Source organism: Protopterus annectens, chromosome 6.part0, assembly GCF_019279795.1.
Source record: "Protopterus annectens isolate FY-2018-M chromosome 6.part0, PAN1.0, whole genome shotgun sequence".
Lineage (NCBI taxonomy): Eukaryota > Metazoa > Chordata > Ceratodontiformes > Protopteridae > Protopterus > Protopterus annectens.
Window position 1 is genome coordinate 1,966,893,531 of NC_056737.1, and position 22,119 is coordinate 1,966,915,649.

Here is a 22,119-nt window from a genome sequence, read left to right on the forward strand (position 1 = left end):
CAGTCAACATAGCTGTGTGTGCCGTCCACTCACTCTGTATGTATGCCCGCAGGAATAACAGGAACATACAGATATCAGAACTTTCTTGCTGTTATGTTCACCTAGTCAGACTGTTGTCAGCTTAGCATCATTGATATTTGCATTTGGCCTCCGCTACATTTTTGGAGAGATAAGTATCCTTGCTGGAGAACCTTCTCTTTCTCTGTAGAAGTTATTTAATCATATGTCTGTCAGGTCAAATCATGTGTTGGACAAATCCCTTACAAGGTTGCTCTTAATGCTTTGTGTATGCTACTTGGGAGAGCAGCACAACTTTGGTCTTGTGAAATTTGTCTTTCCTTCACTCATAAGATTGTATGTTGTGGTCTGAACAACTTGTAACTTTTTTCTTGAAAATGATGCCTGAGGTATTTGTTGCATTAGACTATGGCGTCCCAACACCTGGTCAGTGATTCCTCCCTTAGCAGAAGTTGTTGTCAAAAGAGGTTTCTGAGGAGAATCTGATGAGCAACTCTTATGTGATGCTTGACCGAAGTCTCTGGTTTTATAGTTGTGCATGTCTAATACTGTCAGTCTGATTCTGTTGGTCTCTCTGATGTGAGAGACCACTAAGACCCAGGAACATTGCAGATCTGGTAAATCAGCATGTCAAGCAGATGTTGAGAGGAGATTGCCTCATTTATTTTTACAGAAGGTGAGGGATGCATTTACCAGGTCTTGATGAAGAAGTTGTTGGGCTGCTTATGAAAGCTTGCCCTTTGGGTTTCTTCTCCCATAATACCAGGCTTGAAACCTCTAAGGAAAAGACGCAGAAAGTGAAACATTTGTTCCTCTCCTCCTGCTTCTACACTTACTATACAGAAAGGTTCTCAGGAGGGCTGGTTCAACTTTCTCCATGGTCTGTTTAAGACCATTTAGTCTTCACAGTCTTTGACTCCAGCTTCTACCCAGGTTAAAAGAAACAGATCTTCCTCAGAAGAGATTCTGTCTGAATGTGATGTGGAAGGACATGACTATATTTCACCGTTATCATCCCCTTTTTCCTGTGAGACTGTATCTGAGGACACTGTGTCTTCAGATTCTCCTATTGATGAAATCCCTTTTGATGGTATGAAATCTCAATGAAAGATTTATTTAAATGGGAAGGGAAGGACATTATGGAATCTTATAAAATGTATTTGAGTTACTCGGTAGGCAGATCTTCTTCGTGTTTCACTGTTGCAGTCTTTATATTTGGATAATCTGCTGGAAGGTTGCCCTCAGTCGGCCTGAATTCCAAAGTCTTGGGTCTTGCGTCGGTTGCTGTCTCCTCTTCCATGATGTCAGGTCGTCAGGGGTATAAAACAAGCAGCCAACGCCATTTTCTTTAGTCTTTCTTGCCATGCGGTGCCTGAAGCAGAATCATTTTGCAAGTGCCGGTCAGCCGACTCCTGAAATATTCGAGTTTGAGTTTCAGAACCGAAGTCTTCACTAAAGCGAAGTACCCCGTTGGGGAAACTTTCTTCTTGCTCCATACCGATGTCACTAAAAGTTAATAATTGTATTACTTGTGGGAAGCGAATACCTCATAAGGATTTCCATTTATGCAGTATTCCTTGCCTAGGCCCTGATCACAACATGTCTGGCTGTCGGTTTTGTGCTAGATTTAACCAACGCACTATTAAGCGTCTGTATATTTTTGCCTCAAAGTATTTTGGAAACATATTTAACTACCCAGAAATGTCGTTGGATAGCAAGCTGACTACCGGAGTAAAAAACGCAAAGAAAAGGACAGAGAGAGAGAGATGGTCGAGCTCCAAAACCGACGGCGAAGCTTCTCCTAAGCCAGTCGCCGGTACTCAGTGAGACGCTTTCGCAGCCCCTGATACTCGCTACTTTCGAGTCGCAGGCCCCTACCGACACCCATGCGGAGTCCGGCATGCCGCGAGATGCTCAAAGTATTGGACCCACGGATGTATCTCCCTCGGATGGGTCCGGAGCCGCTGAGCAGGCACCGGCTTCTGAGGGTGTATTCAGGCCTCAATAATTTTTATATCAAACCGACTACAGCTGCAAAACCAAAGACAAAAGAAACTTCTAAAACTGAAAAACCGACGCATGAGCCACGTGCACTGGCCTCCGTGCCTAAAAAAACAGATGATCAAAATGGCTGAAGACCTTATTACCTTGATCAAGGGTTCTCATCCCCTTCCAGATAAGAGGCCTAGGCAAGACACTGATTATGAATCTTCAGATCAGATTTCTATTTCTTCAGATTCCTGTTCTGATCAGGAATTATCTGTACCTCCCTATGAGGATTCTGATGCTGAGGAGCCTATACCATCTGCATCACCTCCTGAGGATTATTCATTTGGAGAAACCTTGCATACTTTGAGGTAGCATTTTCACTGGGAGAGTCAAAAAAGAGGCTCAGGGATTTCCTCCTTCTCCCCCAGCACAGGCCTTTAGCCATACCCCCTATTTTAGACATTGTGGATGATGTGTTTTCGGAGTCAAGCTTGACCCCTGACTCCTTACCTCCGGCTCCCAGCAAGCCTGACAGATATTACAGGGTCACTGACTCGCACAAATTTCTATTCAGAAACCCTGCTGCTGATCCTGAAACTATTTCACAGGGTCCAGAGTGAGTTAAGGCCTCAACAGCAAAAAATCCTACCCCCTCTGACAGAGATTCAAAAGCCCTGGATAGATGGGGAAAAAAGGTTTATACATCTGCAACCTTGGCAATTAGGGCCTTAAACTGCCAGTTTCATATGCTCAAGTATCAACAACATGTTATGGGATTGCTGAAACAGAAAATTATGTTGATTTCTGAATGTGCAGAAAGTAAAGAATTGCAGGAATTATTGCATGCAGCTGAACAGGTTGGAAAGCATACTTTGCATTGTGGTTTTGATTCCTTAGAGGCCTCCTGCAGGGCCGCAGTTACTGGATCTGTGATTAGGAGGCATACCTGGCTAAAGGAACAAAAGTTGCCTGATCATGTTAAAGCTAAATTACTAGACGCACCTTTACAGCATGATACTCTCTTTGGTATTAAGGCAGAAAAGGTTTTAAAGAAAATGGAAGACAGCTAAGTCTATGCAAACTGTAAAAGACTTATTACAAGTGTAGCCATCAAGATTCAGTAGACACTGGCCTACAAAAAATTGGTTCTTTCCTTTGTCAGACAGAGCTCAAAGGGGCAAATCCAGATGCCCTAAAGGTTCCAGATACCAGGCACAAGATTCATACAGGTCAAAGCAATGGGGCGCTTCTACCTCCAAATCTGGAGGAGATAAAGCGCAAACCTACAGAAAACAGTCCCAATGACCTCCCTTTGCCTACACCAAGCACTTATCTTTTGGCAGCACCCTTAGGGGGAAAATTAGTGCTTTTTGCTAAAAATTGGCAGTTTATAACCCAGGACAAGTGGTTGCTGAACACAGTATCACAGGGATACAGATTCCATTTCCATACTCTGCCAATGGCAAACGGTTGGCCAGATCTGCCAAAAAATCAATGGCAGAGGCACAGAAACCGGTTACGTCCCTCATGGATATGGGGGCTATTCAGCCAGTACCAGAACAGGAAAAAGGACAAGGTTTTTACTCAAGACCGTTCTTGGTACCATGAAAGGACAAGGCCTGGCGGCCAATACTGTATTTGTCAAATTTGAACACATAACTGGACATTCCGAAATTCAAAATGCTGACTTTGCAGCAGCTTCTGCCCATGCTGGGCAAGAATGCTTGACTGGTGACATTAGACCTAAAAGAGGCATACCTGCATGTCCCAATAAGGCAGTTGTGCAGAAGATACCCCAGATTCAAGGCTGGCTTAATGCATTACCAATTCTCTGCACTGCCCTTTGGCTTATCTACTGCACCCAGGGTCTTTACTAAGTGCCTGGCACCAGTAATTGCATTTTGCAGACTAAGAAGTATACAAATATATCCTTACTTGGACGACTGTATCATTCATGCAGAAAACAAGGACATTCTTCTTCAACACATGGCGTTTATGAAAAGGCTTCTAACATGCCTAGGGTACACAATAAACGAAAAGAAATCACAACTGGTACCCTCTCAAAAAGTAACATTCCTTGGTGCAAGCTTGAATACAACTGCCCAGATGGCATACCTCACGCCAAACAAGCAAAGGCAACTGACTACTTACTGCAAACTGATGGCAACCAAATCCCAGTTATCTGCAAGACAAATTCTGCAGGCTTCGGGCTTCATGGCATCCTGCATCCTACTGATTCCATATGCAAGACTGCATATGAGGAAACTTCAGGGGTACCTAAAAAGCCTATGGAATCAACATTGTCACAGTCTGGAAACAATGATTCCTCTCATTCCCTGCCTACAACAGGAGTTTCTATGGTGGGCAAAGGCATGTCACCAAAACATGGGATAGGCCTTCACTCTACCCCCTGCCAGCCAAACCTTAACAACAGACGCATCAGATTATGCCTGGGGGGCCCACATGGCGGGAAGATGCATTCAGGGCATATGGACCTCAAAACAAATGCATCTACATATCAACCGGAAAGAGATGGTAGCTGTTCAAAATGCCCTGACAGTCTTCAAGGACTTACTTCATCCAGGACAACTACTGATAAAGATGGACAACACCACAGTCATGTGGTATATAAACAAGCTGGGTGGCACGCACTCATACCCCCTTTGCAGATTAGCCATGGCACTGTGGGACACAGCTTTGACTTACCAAGTACATCTTCAAGCTCAATTTCTGCCAGGAAAACAAAATACTCTGGCAGACGATTTAAGCAGAAACCTTATGGATCCTCACGAGTGGAAACTAGATCCACAAGTCTTCAGCATGATAACAAGGAAATGGGGGAGCCCAGACATAGATCTATTTGCCTCTCCTCAAAATTATCAATTGAAAAGATTCTGCACAAGGACTTATCACAGACAAACATGGAAAGTGGAAGCCCTATCCTTCAGTTGGAAAAACCTATCAGTTTATGCCTTTCCTCCACTGCCTTTTCTTCCCAAGGTACTCCTAAAAGTCAGACAAGAGAAACCAAAGATGATACTAATTGCCCCGGACTGGCCACACCAATACTGGTACCCAATCATAAGGAACTTGTCTCAATACCCAGCTTGGACTTTACCTCAAAGACCTCAGCTACTGTCCCAGCAAAACAATCAGATCCTGCACAATCAGCTCCAGACACTGAACCTGGCAGCATGGCCGATCATGTAGTTACACAGACAGCCTCTCTCAGTAAAGCTGTGATGGATGTCATTTTGGAAGCCAGAAGGCCTAGTACTAGAAAATATTATGCTGATAAATGGAAGAGATTCTATGTTTGGAATTAAGCACAAGGAACTGATACAGCAGAACCAAATATTCCTCAGATATTACAATACTTGACTGAGTTACTTGACAAAGGCCTATCTTTCTCATCAATTAAAATCCATGCCTCTGCCATTTCGGCTCATTACAATACAGAGCCACCAATCTTTTCTCATCTTTTACTAAAGCAGTATCTTAGAGGAGCCAAGAATTTTAGGCCTCCTAGAAGATCACCAATACCTGCATGGGACCTCAATTATGTGTTGGAAAAGCTCACCCTGCCTCCAATTGAGCCAGCTGCTACCACTGCTGTAAAGTTCTTATCATGGAAAACAGCTCTGCTACTAGCAATTACTTCAGCAAGAAGAGTCTCAGAGCTACAGGCCGTCATGGCTGTGGAGCCTTTTATCATATTTCACCAGACAGGGTATCTCTGAGGACAATTCCAACATTTATGCCTAAGGTGGCTTCCAGTGTGGCTCTTAATCAAACTAGTCATCTGCCAACTTTATCCAAATCCGCAGAACAAGGGGGAGAAAATTCTGCATTCCTTGGACGTACACAGACAGCTAAGATTTTACTTGAGCAGGGCAAAAGCTCTAAGAAAAACTTAGCAGTTACTAGTCACATTTGCTGCAGGATCAGAAGGAAAGGCTATTTCAAAGCAGACTATTTCAAAATGGATAAGCCACTGCATTAGTTTCTGCTACTTACACCATGGTAAACCTGTGCCCAACGGCATTAGGTCTCATTCCACCAGAGCTGCAACTACTTCAGCAGCCTTTCTCAGAGGAGTACCAACCAAAGACATTCTAGAGGCTGCTACTTGGAGTTCTGTTCACACCTTTACAAAGCATTATCATTTGCCTCTCTACTCTAAGTCCAGTGCAGGCTTTGCCACTGCAATTTTGCAGGGCCTTATAGCCGCACCTAATGCTGTTTAGCTCCAGCCTCCCAACCATAGCTTTGGGATTCTACCCAAATGTAATGACTGCAACAGTGAAACATGAAGAACATAGTACAGTTGTATACACTTACCAGAAATGTAGATGTTCGAGTGTATTCACTGTTGCAGTCCGGGTTACCCGCCCACCATCACTCTTTCATTCTGGAGTTTATCTTTCCTTCTATATGTTCTACAACCTATGTAGTGTATTTGCTTGTAGATGAAGGTAAAGTTTATATTGATGCATGTATATATAGTTTGTATACATATATATTTTTGCTACCTTTTTGGGGGCACCTGACATCTGGGGCAAGAAAAACTAAAGAAAATGGTGTTGGCTGCTTGTTTTATACCCCTGACAACCCAATGTCATGGAAGAGGAGACAGCAACTGACGCAGGACCCAAGACTTTGGAATTCAGGCTGACTGAGGGCAACCTGCCAGCAGATTACCCAAATGTAATGACTGCAACAGTGAATACACTCGAACATCTACATTTATGTTAAGTGTACACAGCTGTACTTTTTCCAAGTCTTCAGCTATTCCTCCTATTCTTGGAGCTTTGAAGGATGCCTTTAATGCAGCTTTTATTTTTCCTGACTCATAACCCTCCATTTCCAGAAAGCCAGATAAACTTTATTAACGTTCCAGATTTTAATATTTCTCTTCACAAATCCCATTGCTGACTTTGCATTTATTTCTGTGAAGGGGACAGAAGTTCAAAAACCCTAATTTCTAACTGTGTCCCACTTGAAAAGGGCAGTCATAGTTAGTGAGGTGTGAGTAAAAGGTTTATTTATTTACTTATTTGCATTTGTTTACCAGGATGATCCAGCTGGGCCAGAAGTGCCCATTTTCAGTGGAGTCCCGGGGAGAAAAGCTCCACATATAAGACATTTCACATACAAAACAGAATTTACATTAATAAAGACATTTAGTAAATATTGTCAGTTTATACAATAGGTGAAAAAAACAGTACACAAGTAATCATTTTCAAATCAAAGCTATTATACAGGCAATACAGAGTATGTACATGAGAACATTCCATACGAGTAGTTCTCGGCTAGCAAAATTTATATAGGACACTTCATGCAGTGGGTGAAAAGCAGATATAGGAATTAGGGACTAGGTACTTAAGCTTTTCATATGTTTAGGGGGTGACAGTTTAGGAGGACAAAGTATGTTTATAGAGTGACAGAAATTATTATAAGAACTAAGCCTATACGAGAACGGAAAATGAGATTTTGCCAACAGGGATGACTGCAAGTAGTGGTAAAGAAAATAAGCAAGGGTGGGCTGGAATTTACTGGAGGATCTGGCAAAGGAACCAAGATATTGGGAGCAAATGATTCAAGTTGGAAAGGTAAGAGTGGAGCACGACAGACATTTGGAATGCAGGCTACAGACTGCTTTCCCTACCAGGGCCTGATCTAAGGAGTATAGGCAAAGAAATGGATAGCGGAATTTGAAATGAAAGACCTGGTCTGGTAAAGTTCTTAGTTGAATCTAGAACAGAAGCAGCTGTTAAAAAAGGGATAATTAACAAGATAATAATGGGAAGACATATGTATGGCTCCCAAGTAAGCAACCAAATCCAAAAGGTTTATGATTTTTGCTTGGAAATGTCTTCATAGGTGTTTTTATGCCCCAAGCAGACTTCAAAGAATTTTTAATCAGGTAGACAGCCAGTGTTGGAGGTGTGATGGAGAAGAAAATGTTAACTGGAAACATATGATTTGGCAAATTTTAAACATTCCCAACAGTACTCTTATCACAAATATTGGGTGAGCAAATGGCTGCAAGAAAAGAAATGATTCTTTTAAGCTGGGGAAACAGTATTTGAATTGCCTAGACATAGTAAGGCCTTGTTCAGTTTAATTCTACTGCCTGCTAAAAAAACATTTACTAGAAAATGGAAATCAAAGTCTACACCAACTGTATTTGAAGTATTGAATATTTTGAGAAAGATAAAAACTGAAGACTGATCTTTAGAAAAGGAAAGTAGCAAATTACATAGAAGTAAGTGGAAATTGTGGGAACAATGCATGCATAATAACAGAGGAATGAGGTTTACAGAAAGGCAGAAATTCACCACTTTTTTGTAATGTTAGACAGTAGCAAAGAAAATGTGATGCACATTGTTATTTAAATGGAAAAATGTTAAAATAATTTTTCTTTTCTGTTAACGTTTGCCTGTACCTTAAATGATGATATAATATAGATGTAAAAAACAAAAAAGCTTACAAGATCAGACCTTTAAGACCTTTATAAAAAGATATTTATTTTCATGGTCTAGTAAAGTGAAACAGGCAGATGTAATTAATCCTAGTGAAATTGTCTAGCTTAGAGGTACCCAAACTGTGGGTTGCAACATACATGTAAACTCAGTCCTCACTTACCATGGAATTTAAACTAACCAGGTTGAGGTAAGTGAGGTTGAGTGTATGACGGTGGAGGAATTATCGGGGGGAGGGGGGGCTTGGGGGAGCTAAAGCTCCCCTAAAGACAAATCCAGCACAAAATTGCATTAAAAACATTTCTTCAAGGATGCAAATGTCTGCATTCGGCTGTCATACAAAAGCTGCACACACAGATTTTAAAACATTCGAACTTGCGTATGTTGCTTTCACCCCATGCAGGACTAGCCCAGACAGCAACCTTCTTTCATTTGAAATGCTGCTACGTTAACGGCTACTCGTACAGGACCTGAAAGGTAGGGTGGACAACAAACCTGAAGTGTGTGTTTGTGTCTCTTTAGTACAACAAGCGTGACTAAGCAAGGTATGGCAGTTAAGAAATGATTGACAATCATATAATTAATGTACTTGTGATTCTAAGTAATTAATGGCCATGACAGTTAAGCTCAAGAAGTCATTTATGGTTATCCAAGAACATCAAATATGTTTCTCTAGTATTAGATGTGAAGGTGCAATTTGATGTTGAAGTTAGAGAGCAAAGAATAAGAATTGCTACAAAAGTTGTCCTTTTTAATTTTATTTAATGGCTGCATTGAAACAATCCTGCTGTTTTATTATGATTGTTTTCAGTGTACCTAGACAGTGTGTTTTATATCTAACTGTAATACAGTGCACGACCAAGTATGTACTGCACTATTTTTAGTTTATGCAATGACTAGAAAGAGGTATTGTGTAAAAAGATAGTGGCAGTCTCAGAATGAGAGCGTCGTTTCCTGTGAAATTATTAGATGTTCTTCGTGTTTTACTGTTGCAGTCATCACATTTGGGTTATCTGCTTGCAGTAGCCCTCAGTCGGCCTGAATAACAAAGTCTTGGGTCCTGCGTCAGTTGCTATCCCTTCTTCCATGACATCAGGTCGTCAGGGGTATAAAACATGCAGCCGACACCATTACATCAGTCTTTCTTGCCGTGCGGTGCCCGAAGCAGAAGCATTTCGTAAGTGCAGGTCGGCCGACTCCTGAAATTTTCATTTTTGAGTTTCAGAACCGAAGTCTTCAACTAAAAGCTAAGTACCCCGTTGGGGAAACTTTTTCTTGCTTTAAACCAATGTCAGTAAAAGTAAATAATTGCATTACTTGTGGAAAGCAAATACCTCATAAAGATTTTCATTCGTACTGTATTCCTTGCCTAGGCCCTGACCACTACGTACCTCGCTGTCAGTTTTGTGGCTTATTTAAACCATGAACTATCCGTCGTCTGTATATTTTCGCTTCTAAATATTTTGGTGCTCTGTTTAATTATCCTGATATGTCTTCAGTAAGCCATCTGACTACCAATATTCCGAAAAAACGCAACGATAAAGACAGAGACAGGCCATCTATGTCCAAGGCTCCCAACGACACTTCACCTAAGCCAGTCGCCAGTTTGCCGGTACTCAGTGAGGCGCTTTCTCAGCCCCTGATACCCACTACTTCAGATTCGCAGGCCTCTACTGGGACCCATTCGGAATCTGGTATGCCGCAAGATGCTTCAACTGTGGAACCTGCGGATGTCTCTACTTTGGATGGGTCCGGAGCCGCTGTGCAGGCACCGGCTTCTGTGGGTGTATTCAGGCCTACTGACTTGTGTATTAAACTGACACCATCTTCTTCTTCAAGGCCTAAAACTCGAACCATGCCTAGAAAACTGACGCCCAGACTGCATGGTCAGGCCTCTATGCCTAAAAAACAAATGATAAGAATGGCTGAAGACCTTATTACTTTAATCAGGGGAAGCCAGCCTTCCCCCTCTAAGAGTCCTAGGACTGAGTTTGCTTATGATACTTCTGACCAAGATTCTGAATTTTTCTGTTTCCTCTGATGACCAGAATTTAACCTTGTCTACCTATGAGGATTCTGATGCTGAGGACTCTATTCCCTCTGCTTCTCCCCCAGAGGATTTTTCTTTTGGTGAAACCTTGCATACTCTCAGGGAGCATTTTCGATGTATAAGTCAGGATTTTTCTGATTCTAAAAAGAGGCTTAGGGATTTCTTACTCCTGCCGCAGCACAGGCCTTTAGCCATACCTCCTGTACTAGACATTGTTGATGATGCCTTTTCGGAATCTAGCTTGGCCCCTGACTCTTTGCCTCCTGCTCCCAGAAAACCTTATAGATACAACAGGGTCCCTGACTCTCACAAGTTCCTTTTTAAAAATCCTACTGTTGATCCTGAGACCATTTCACAGGGACCCAAGGGCATTAAAGCTACTGCTGCCAAAAGTCCTACCCCCTCTGATAGAGACTCCAAGGTGCTGGATAGATGGGGTAAGAAGGTATACACTTCTGCAACTTTGGCCATTAGGGCCTTAAACTGTCAGTTTCATATGTTAAGGTATCAGCAGCATATTATTGGATTGTTTAAACAGAAAATAATGTTGATTCCTGATTGTGCTGAAAATAAGGATTTACAGGGTTTACTGCATTCAGCTGAACAAGTTGGAAAACATACTTTGCAATGTGGTTTTGATTCACTAGAGGCATCTTGCAGGGCTGCTGTAACCGGGTCTGTACTTAGAAGGCATGCTTGGCTTAAGGAGCAATCCTTGCCAGATCATGTTAAAGCGAAATTACTGGATACTCCCTTAAACCAGGACTACCTGTTTGGTAACAAGGCAGAAGAAGTTCTTAAAAAGATGGAGGAAAAAGCTAAATCTATGCAAACTGTTAAAGATTTTTTAGAAGTACAACCTGCAAGGTTTAGTAGGCATTGGTCTTCCAAGAATTGGTCCTTTCCTTCCTCTTCCAGACCTTCTCCGTCCAAACCCAGATCCAGCAGAGCTCCAAGGCTTCAGTCCCAGGGTGCGCACAGGACTTAAGCAGTGGGGGGCCTTCACTTCCAAATCTGGGAGTAATAAAACTCCCCCTATGGTAAACTGTCTCAATGACTTATTTTTAAAACTGCCAAGCACTTCTCAACTGACTGCCCCTTTGGGGGGGAAAGATTGCTCTTCATGCAAAGAATTAAATGTACTTTCCCAGGGATACAGATTTCACTTCCACTCATTACCAACACCAAGCGGGTGGCCAGATCTACCCCCAGATCAGTGGGCACAGGCCCAGAAACAAGTACTTTCTCTCTTAAGCATGGGGGCTATTCAGTTGGTACCAGAAGAGGAAAAGAGGGACAAGGTTTCTACTTAAGACTTTTCTTGGTACCCAGAAAAGACAATTCATGGCGTCCTATCCTGGACCTGTCTAACACCTTTTTGGTGATTCCAAATTTCAAGATGCTGACTCTTCACCAGTTGCTCCCTATGCTAGGCAAAGATGCCTGGTTGGTAATACTAGATTTAACGGAAGCATACCTGCACATCCCGATCAGGGAATTTTGCAGAAGATACCTACGCTTCAAAGCAGGCTCCACGCACTATCAGTTCTCTGCACTGCCCTTTGACTTATCTACTGCACCCAGGGTATTCACACAGTGCCTAGCTCCGGTCATTGCATTTTGCAGGCAAAGAAATGTTCCGATATACCCATACCTGGACAGTTGTCTAATTCAGGCAGAAAGCCAGGACATACTTTTGAATCATCTGGCCTTTATACAAGGGGTGCTAACTTGTCTGGGGTACACCATAAATGAAAAAAATCACACCTGGTACCCTGTCAACAAATTATATTCCTGGGAGCAAGCTTGAATACAACTTCCCAGATGGCTTTCCTCACGCCAGAGAAACAAATTAACTTGACAACCTACTTCAAACAAGTGGCCACAAAAACCCTGCTATCTGCAAGGCAAATACTACAAGCCTTGGGGTTCATGGCCTTCTGCATTCTTCTAATTCCATATGCCAGACTGCATATGAGGAAACTACAATGGTATCTAAAAATCCTATGGGGTCAACATTCTCAGGATCTAGAAGCAATTATTCCTATCATACCTTGCCTGTGCCTAGAGTTCCTTTGGTGGGCAGAGGCCTGCCACCAAAACAAGGGACTACCATTTACACTACCCCCTGCCGCCCAAACCCTAACAACAGATGCATCAGACTATGCATGGGGGCACACCTAGCAGGGAAGTGCATTCAGGGCAAATGGAACCCAAGTCAAATGCACCTGCATATCAGTCAAAAAGAAGTGTTAGCTGTACAGAATGCTCTGACAGTCTTCAAGGACCACATTCTTCCAGGACAATTAATGGTAAAAAAGGACAACACCACTATGTGGTACATAAACAAGCAGGGGGGTACACATTTTTACCCCCTCTGCAGACTAGCCATGGCATTGTGGAACACAGCCCTGAGCTACCAGATGCATCTACAAGCTCAATTCCTGCCATGAAAACTAAATACACTGGCAGACGAACTAAGCAGAAACCTCATGGACCCACACGAGTGGAAATTGGAACCAAGGATTTTCAACATGTTGACAAGGAAATGGGGGAGCCCAGATAAAGACCTGTTTGCCTCCCCCCAGAACTATCAATTGGACAAATTTTTCACAAGGACACCCCACAAACAAGCTTGGAAAGTGGATGCTCTGTCCTTCAGCTGGAAAACCCTATCAGTTTATGCCTTTCCTCCTCTGCTTCTGCTCTCCAAAGTACTACTAAAGATCAAACAAGACAAACCAAGGACGATTTTGATTGCACCAGACTGGCCACGCTGATACTGGTACCCCCTCTTGCTCAGGGTCACTGTTGGCCCCATGACACCTGCCTCAGACTCGTACCCTATTATCTCAGCAGGAGAACCAGATTCTGCACCCTCAGCTTCAAACACTGAACCTAGCAGCCTGGCTAATTACCTAATCTCTCCTTTACCATCCCTTAGTAAACCAGTGATGCATATCATTTTACAGGCAAGGAAGCCTACTAATAGAAAATCCTATGCTGAAAAATGGAAAAGATTCTGTGCCTGGAACCACTCTCAATGGATGAGAACAGCAGTGCCCAATTTACTTCAGATTTTACAATACTTAACTGAGATGCTTCACAAGGGCTTGTCTTTCTCCTCCATCAAAATTCACACCTCAGCCATTTCAGCTCATTATAAAAGAATCTCCCACCTTCTCTCATCCACTGCTTAAAGCAGTTCCTCAGAGGAGCCAAAAATTTACGACTACCCAGGAGAGCTCCAACTCAAGCCTGGGACCTTAACTTTGTATTGGAGAAACTCACTCTTCCCCCTTTTGAGCCAGCTGCTACTGCAGACTTAAAATTCCTTTCTTGGAAAACATTCTTTTAGCAATCATTTCAGCAAGAATGGTATCTTGAATTACAGGCTCTTATGGCAGTGAAGCCTTTCATCATCTTTCATGCGGACAGGGTGTCCCTCAGGACCAGTCCCTCCTTCATGCCCAAGGTGGTATCCAGTGGTGGCCCTTAATCAGTCCATTCATTTGGCAACCTTCTTTCCTAATCCACAGAACAAAGGGGAACAGATACTGCACTCATTAGATGTGCACAGACTACTTAGATTCTACTTGGACAGGACTAAACCTCAAAGGAAGTCTGAACAACTGCTGGTGGCATTTGCTGTAGGGGCAGAGGGGAAGGCTATTTCAAAGCAAACCATTTCCAAATGGATAGGCCATTGCATTAATTTCTGCTACAAACCACCATTGAAAACCTATCCCACAGGGGATCAGACCCCACTCAACCAGGGCTGCAACTACCTGTACAGCCTTTCTCAGAGGCGTCCCTACCAGGGACATCCTAGAAGCTGCTACCTGGAGTTCTGTACATACTTTCACCAAGCATTACCATCTGCCAATTTTCTCTAAATCCAGAGCTGGCTTTGCCACTGCAGTCTTGCAGGGTCTTATAGTTTGTCCTAATGCTATCTAAATTTCTCCTCCCATCCTTAGCTTTGGGAATCTACCCAAATGTGATGACTGCAACAGTGAAACATGAAGAACATAGCACAGTTGTGTACACCTACCATACATTTAGATGTTAGAGTGTATTCACTTTTGAGTCCTGGTTACCCTCCGTCCAACCCCCTTACTTATTTTGGCTATACCTCTACTCTCCTTTACTACGCCCAAAAGCTTTTTGGTGTATTTGCTTTTTTGTTGGAAATATAACCTTGTATATTTATAGGTTTAATTGCTTCCCATTAGGGGGGCATCTGACATCTGCGGCAAGAAAAACTGATGTAATGGCGTCGGCTGTGTTTTATACCCCTGACGACCTGACGTTACGGAAGAAGGGATAGCAACCGATACAGGACCCAAGACTTTGTTAATCATGCCGACTGAGTGCTATTGCAAGCAGATAACCCAAATGTGATGACTGCAACAGTGAATACACTCGAACATCTACATTTATGGTAAGTGTACACAACTGTACTTTATGCACTTACCATAACTTGGTATCTGTGTTGTCTTCTCATTCTTCTTCACATACGAGTCTCCTATCCGAAACTCGGACTCAGCTGTGCCACCTTCCAGAGACCCGAACCTCCAGGCCCAACCTCCCCCCCAAGCAATCCTCCACATCTCATCCCCCCCCCCCCATCGAGCCTGCTGCCTTATCCACCTTTAGACTGATTAATTTGCAGACACTTGGGTCAAAATATTTGATTTTCATTGTTGCTCACATGGAAAAGTGTATTTCTAACCTTCAAAATTTAATAAATAAATCTATTTACTCTATGTTCAGTTCTACTTCCTAAGTCACTAAGCAGTCAAATGAAGTGCATTTATGATGTAGTGGATGTTTTGTATAAGGCTACTGCCACAGGTACAGTTGTGCACAAGAATTCTTGGGTCAGACTGCAAAACTTTTCTGAGGATACTGAGTCTGAGATTCTAACTGATATGTTTGAGAAGGAACGACTTTTTGGTAATTCCTCAGCTGAGATATGTAAAGTTAGAGTAAAGTGGAAAGTTGATGCAGAGAGTTTCAAACTACAGTTTTTATCATTGGTCCCCAAGTATGAAGGGAGTTAACTACCTAATTATGGACATTTCTTTTGTAAGCCTTTTAAATCCTTTCAGCAAAATTTCTCTAAACATCTGTTTTAAGAAAAATGGCAAGTTGATTCCAAAAAGAGAAATCTGAAGGGGGGGGCCTCCTTTTGTAAGAAAAATGTATGATTCTTTGTGAACATTATTCGCCCTATTCTCCTCCCTTCCCCGGTCTACTTTCCCATCTTGTAGGCAGTCCTTCTTGTTGTATACATCTCTGGAAAGAGGGAACTTCCGCTGCTTTGGTACTGAAAAGAATTCAGTATGTTTACAAACTTTAGTAAACACCCCCTTTGATTCAGTGCATCTCTCCCCAAATAACCAAATTTCAACTTTCCCCAAATCCTATCAGATCTTTTTGTGGTACTTGGAAAAAGAAGGCAGTTAGACCTGTCATAGCTGAAAACATTTCTCCTAGTACCAAAATTCAAAATGCTGAACGTTAGACTCCCACCCCACCTCACTAGACTTATCTAGACATTCTGGACCTCAAGATTACCTAAGGGAGTCTTTGCCTTGGTATTGTACTTTCATTTTACGACTTTACCCTTATTTTCTTTACTGCTTCAGGGATTTTCACAATAGGTCTGACTCCATTCATAGCCTTTTGCACACTTCAAGGGATTCATATTTACCTCTGCTTGGACATCCGTCTCATTTCAACTTCTTTCACCCAAGGCACTCTGGCATTCCTTCAATTTATCATGCGTCTGTTCCACAGCCTGAGTTTCAAATTAAATCTGAAAAAGTCTTAGTCCAGTCTTTTCTATGTTGCCTTTTATATTCCTCCCTTTGACATCTTTCATCCCTTCAAAAAAGGTGTTTTATTACCATCACCAGTTTTTAAGCATAGCTCATCAGAACAGCTTTATTGCAAGGGATATCCTCAGACTTGTAGGATGTCCTTCCATATCACTGTGCAATATTCCTCACAAATGGGATCCTTTGCCAAGGGTAGCCCCAACGTCTGGCCAGTGTACCAAAGCCTTAGATTTGGAGGACATAAATGTGATGTACGGAACTTCTTTGCCACCAGTCTGAACACCATCATTGCTCATCGGTCTGAAAGCTCCTTCTGTGCTGGTTACCAAGCTGTGTTTCAGATAAAGTATCCTGTTTGGGTTCCTTATCTTTTTTCACTTTTATTTTTGGGAGTTTACATGTCATCCAGAAAGGGAAAATGTCAGTGTGGGAAGCAGATTCTCCATAAAGATAGTCAGGAACAGTGCCTGTTCTGTTTTGGTGCCTCTCATGACAATGCAGTGTTTTATCTGCCAAGCATTCATCCCCAAGACCCCATATAGCAGTCTTCTCTCATCCTTGTCGGTGTTACCTGGCGAGCAAGTGTCTTAAATTGTTGGCACATGGTGCTGTGGTGGAATTTTCCTCTATTGAAGGTCAACCAAAAGGCCAAAAAAACTCAGGTCTGATTCAGCTGCTGTCCCATCTACCCCGGATGTTTGTCTCAAGGCTGGTAAAAGCCCATAGGAATGCCTGGTTATTGTTTTAGATTCCTCTGCTGCGACTCTGTTGTAGGCCAGAATGGATCTGACTTCTCGCACAGCACATCCTTGGAGGCTCTGCAAATGTCACTGCTGATGTCGAGGGAGAAAGGCATCACCTCAAGAGCAAAAGAGGTTATAACCCCTCTATACTTGCCACTAATCCTGTTCATAATTGAGTGTAACATCCCATTCGGCATGTACTGTACAAAGCATTTGCAGCAACTGGAGACGCCTCAGAAATTTCTAACAAAGAAGATCAAGGGACTCGACCATGTGCCCTACACAGACTGACTAAATTCCCTGTCAGTATACTGTGTATCATATAGACTTCTGAGGGGAGACTTGTGCATTGCTTACAGTGCAATCTCAGACCCAAACCTAATGAACTTGCTGCTTATCTGTAACTCAAACTGGACTAGGGCTACCAGTTCCAGGGACCTAAATATGGCTTGCGACTTAAATAGGACATGCTGGAGGGACAGATTTACCTCCCAGCGACTAGAATAGACTACCAGTTCATGTGAAACAGAGCACCTCTATAACACTGTTCGAGAGGAAGCTGGACGAGTAGATGGGGCACCGTAAATTCTTAACGGCGGTAGTGCCTACAACCCTTTTGGACATGGTCAGTCATTACTAAATGCAGTCTTGGGTACTGACTAGCATTTCTATGATATTGCATTGGGATGAAATGGCTATGCTTGAAATGACCTCTGGGTCAATAGCCTAGTAATCTCCTATGATCCTCTGTACTGACATATCCTGAAAGTAAGTAAATAAATGGATCTAGCAGCAGTGGGTAGTCATTTGGCTGTCTGGATGGAGATATAGTGATGCAGTCTGTGATGGGCTAAATTTATGAAATGGAACACTTTTTCTGTAATTTGGAGTAAGGATATGTTAAGCATTGAGATATTGGCTATTAGGAATAGAATGTATTCTAATTTAAGGATTAAAACATTCATTGGAATGGCTGTATGTGCTTAATATGTGTGTAGATTAGAAGTATTGTAAGCCATTTTTAGTTAGAAGACATGGTGTTGTCTTGAGAGAAAAGAGAGTGAAGAGTGAGATGTCTAGTAATATCCTTAAATATTTTTGTCCTTTGTTAAAAAGCAGTGCCCCTTGAAGGTCGTGAATCTCCATGGCAAAATAGTTGTTTTAAGCATGCAGAAAACAGGACTGTGGCCTTGCTAGTATTGACACAGTTTGCTGTAAACAAATTCCGAATGCAGGTGAAATGAGATTGCAAAGTTTGACATTTGATCGCTGTCTTTGTTATAGTTGCACTGATTCAGTAACTATGAGGATGTGTAGGTGGCAGCTCATAACATTATTTTACATTAGAAAACAATGGAGGACCCATTCTTTTCCTTGTGTAGGCTGGTCATAACTGTCTTGGAGATGTCCCCGATGAACATAGGCGTAGAATACATTTCATCCCAGCTGAACGTAGTGGTAGCCCAGCCAAGTAGATCTACACATCTCCAGTAATGGATGCTAAACAGGGATATTTTTTTCAGATTATTCACAGTTAGGATGTCCAAAAGTAGACCTGTTTGTCTGAGCCACAAACAGGTCGGGAAGTTCTGCTGCAGTATGTCATGCAAAGAATGTGAGGCAGTGGACACCTTCTCCTTTGTATGGACAAGCTTGTTTCTTTATTCATTCCCTTTGATCTGTCTTCTCTCCAAGGTGATTTGGAAAGCAAGGGAGGAGAGTCTAGGGATGCTCTTAAGAGTGCCTTGTGGTACAGATATCTTTGCTTCTCCCTGATCATGCAAATGTTTAATGTCAGACCTCATTCTCTGCCTTTCAAATGGAAATCTAGGCATGGGGACCCTGATGAACCCCAAGTTAGACAGTGAAACTCACTACCTGGATGATTTGACTCTCTTGCTGTTTAGTCACCAATTCTCTGAAAACATACCAACCCTAATTAAGGAGTCAAGGAAGCTGCCACAAGGAAATTCTATATAATGTCGTGGTACAGGAAGTATCAGGACACTAGCACAGCACAAATGCCCATGATTCAACCATTTTATATATATATATATATATATATATATATATATATATATATATATGTGTGTGTGTGTGTGTGTGTGTGTAGATATATATATATATATATATATATATATATATATATATATATATATATATTTATATACACACACACACACACACACACACACACACACACACAAATATGCATGCACACACACATGTATGTATGTGAGTCTCTCAAGTCATTCCTTTTTTTTTGTGCCACTGTCAAAAGTATTTCTGCAGGCCATTTCTGCCTAGTTGCTTGTAGAACTCCTCCTGTCATCCATACAGCCTACTAAATATTTCCTGAAGCAAGTTCATATGAAACCACCAAGGAAAGCTCTCACTGTTCCATGGGATTTGAATTGTGTCCTGGAAATGCTTACGCAGAGTATTTCTGAGCCTACTTCTTCAGAGCTATTTGATTGTCTGATATGGAAAACAGCTTTACTTTTTGTCATCACTTCAGGAAGATTTCAGAACTATAGGCACTAGTTCAGAGAGCCGTTTTTAGTCTTCCATAAGGACAAAAGTTAGTCTTAGAATTAACCTTCTTTTATTACGCAGTTAGTGATGGTGTGTTTCTTTAAATAAACTGTCAAAATCCCTCTTTTCTTCCCTTACCTACAGAACAATGGAAAAATAATTATTTTCAGGCAGCTGAGATGCCGCTTGGGTAAAACCATGAACATCAGTACACCACACTGGGTATTTGTGTCCTTTCAGTGATAATCAGTTTGCATGCAGACTTCTCTAATGGGTTGGCTCATTTAGTTTGTTCTTTTACTTCCATCATGTAAAGAAGTTGGAAGAGGCCATGGAAACCCATTGTTCTTTGACTGCAGCAGTTACTGTTCTCTTTATGGGAGAGATTGAGTTAATAGGTTACATGGTCATCAGCCCATACCTTGTCTGAACACTGTAGATTAGGTATTGCTTCTAGGACACAAGCTTTTTGCAGCCCATCCCTCCTGATGTGTTTGCCCCTCTATCCTGTTAAGCTCTTGGCGCTGCCCTAGTAGTAAGGAAAACAGCAAAAGTGATTTATATGGAGGATGTAATGCAATTATGTAAGGAGTTACCATAATAGTAGGCGTTTGAGTAGATCACCGTTTTAGTGCTGGTTCCCTCCCACTATCCCCTCCTGTCGTTTTGGACATTTTGGGCTGAGGTGTGGTATATTTCCCTGTGCATTTATTCTTTCCTCCTTCTTTCTTAGGGTGTCTGTCCTGCACGTGCCTGGGTAGCCTTGAGGAACCTTGTTTTTGATCCATGGAAAATCACACATGTCCCTGCTTGAATAGGTTACTTATCCACCTTGCTAGCCCTTAAGCAGGGTCCTGTCTTGTGGTCATCCTAAAGAAGAACGCTGTTAAAAGAACACCATAAGACAAGTACAAAAATATTAGTTGACAACTACACCTGTGGAAATTGTCTCTAACCTATTTGCCCCCAAAAATGTGCTGCTGGGTAGTAAAATTCACTTTTTGTAGGGGAATGACATATTGTTATTTGACCTTTCAGATCCCTTATTTGAGTATACTTGCAGAGTTTCGAAGTACTTGCCAGGGTGTTTTTGACATCATTGGAACTGGAATACATTGAAACAGCCGTAACTATTAGACATGGCGTGTGTAACTCTCGCGTCATAAAAAACAAATTTCATTCATAGAATCAGCCACAGAATTTTCAGAAAAGTACTGGAAGTACTAATGAAAGTCCATGATTACAGTGACTGCAAAGTAGTGTTTAATAGCATTTAATTTCACCCTTAATTTGAAGTACTTACAATCTGGGTTTGTATGGGAGATCTCTTCTGAATTTGTGCAGAAAGGCATAATTCAGAAAAAGTCTCTTAAGTGGAAGTCTTGTGTGAAAGATGTCATTTACATTCTTGGTGTTGCGTGATTACTCTACCTGTTAAAAGGAGTAGTACATCATGGCTTTTAACTTGTAGGGTAGATAACTTGACTGCAGATTTGTCTCTTTAATGTTCTCTTGCATTAATGCATCTCCTTGGGATAATTTTGTTGGGTTCTTGCACATATGACGACTAGCCGCATTCATTAGCGTATTATTTAACTTCTTCAGTAAATGTAAATCTTAAAACTCGTTCTAAAAATAATGCTGAACACATTTCTCTTTCAGGGGTTTACTAGCAAGATCAGTTTTACAGGCACAGAGTGCCTCACCCATCTTTACTCATGTTTATGCAGCAGTTGTGGCAGTTATCAATTCCAAATTCCCACATATTGGAGAATTGATGCTCAAGAGGCTGATTCTGAATTTCCGTAAAGGATACCGCAGAAATGATAAGGTGAGCACATCAGACTGTTATCTGTATTTCATTGTTTTTGTTGCTGGAATGTCTGCTTATTAATGTAATTGTAAAGTTAGTACTGGAGAGGAAAGGTTAGATACTGTTTCATTAGTGTATCTGATCTGACAGTTTGGTAGAGTTGCTTGTAGGAACTGATCCAACCTTTAGCTAACACTCTAGTTCCTTGAGCTTCTGTGGAGTTTCCCTAAATCTGCGCCAGCTGCTTCAGAGCTGGCTGTTCAGCCAGATCTTGTTTGTTCAGTGCCTACAAGGATTCCTGCTTTGGCACTGACTTCAGCTCATCCAAAAGAAACACTAGAGGCCAGCATGAGTAGTTCCACCACTTTATTGGTAATCTTATAATAAATTCCAAAAGGACATAATGTCTAAATATCAAAACTCAAACTGGTTTCGGCTGATGCCTTCTTCAGTGAGAGAAAAAGAATTACTTAGACCAGACCTACACACAGGTTTCAGAAGGAGATTGATGTATTTCTAGACACGGCAGTGGAAGAGGGTATTATTACAACTAAAACAGCGCAACACCTCAAAGTTAAGGATCCATCAAAGCAAATTTTTATCTACTCCCAAAAATACATAAATCCATTACTCATCCTCC

The 22,119-nt window shown here is 41.9% G+C and overlaps 1 protein-coding gene across 1 annotated transcript in view; it reads left to right on the plus strand.

Annotated features, from left to right (window-relative positions):
- Positions 1-22,119, plus strand: part of CWC22 (CWC22 spliceosome associated protein homolog) — a 2,826,743-nt gene that overhangs the window by 1,205,525 nt on the left and 1,599,099 nt on the right. The window contains exon 7 of the mRNA XM_044073714.1: positions 21,329-21,497. Within this exon, the coding sequence (XP_043929649.1) occupies positions 21,329-21,497 (169 nt within the window). The remainder of the gene's footprint in view (positions 1-21,328; positions 21,498-22,119) is intronic.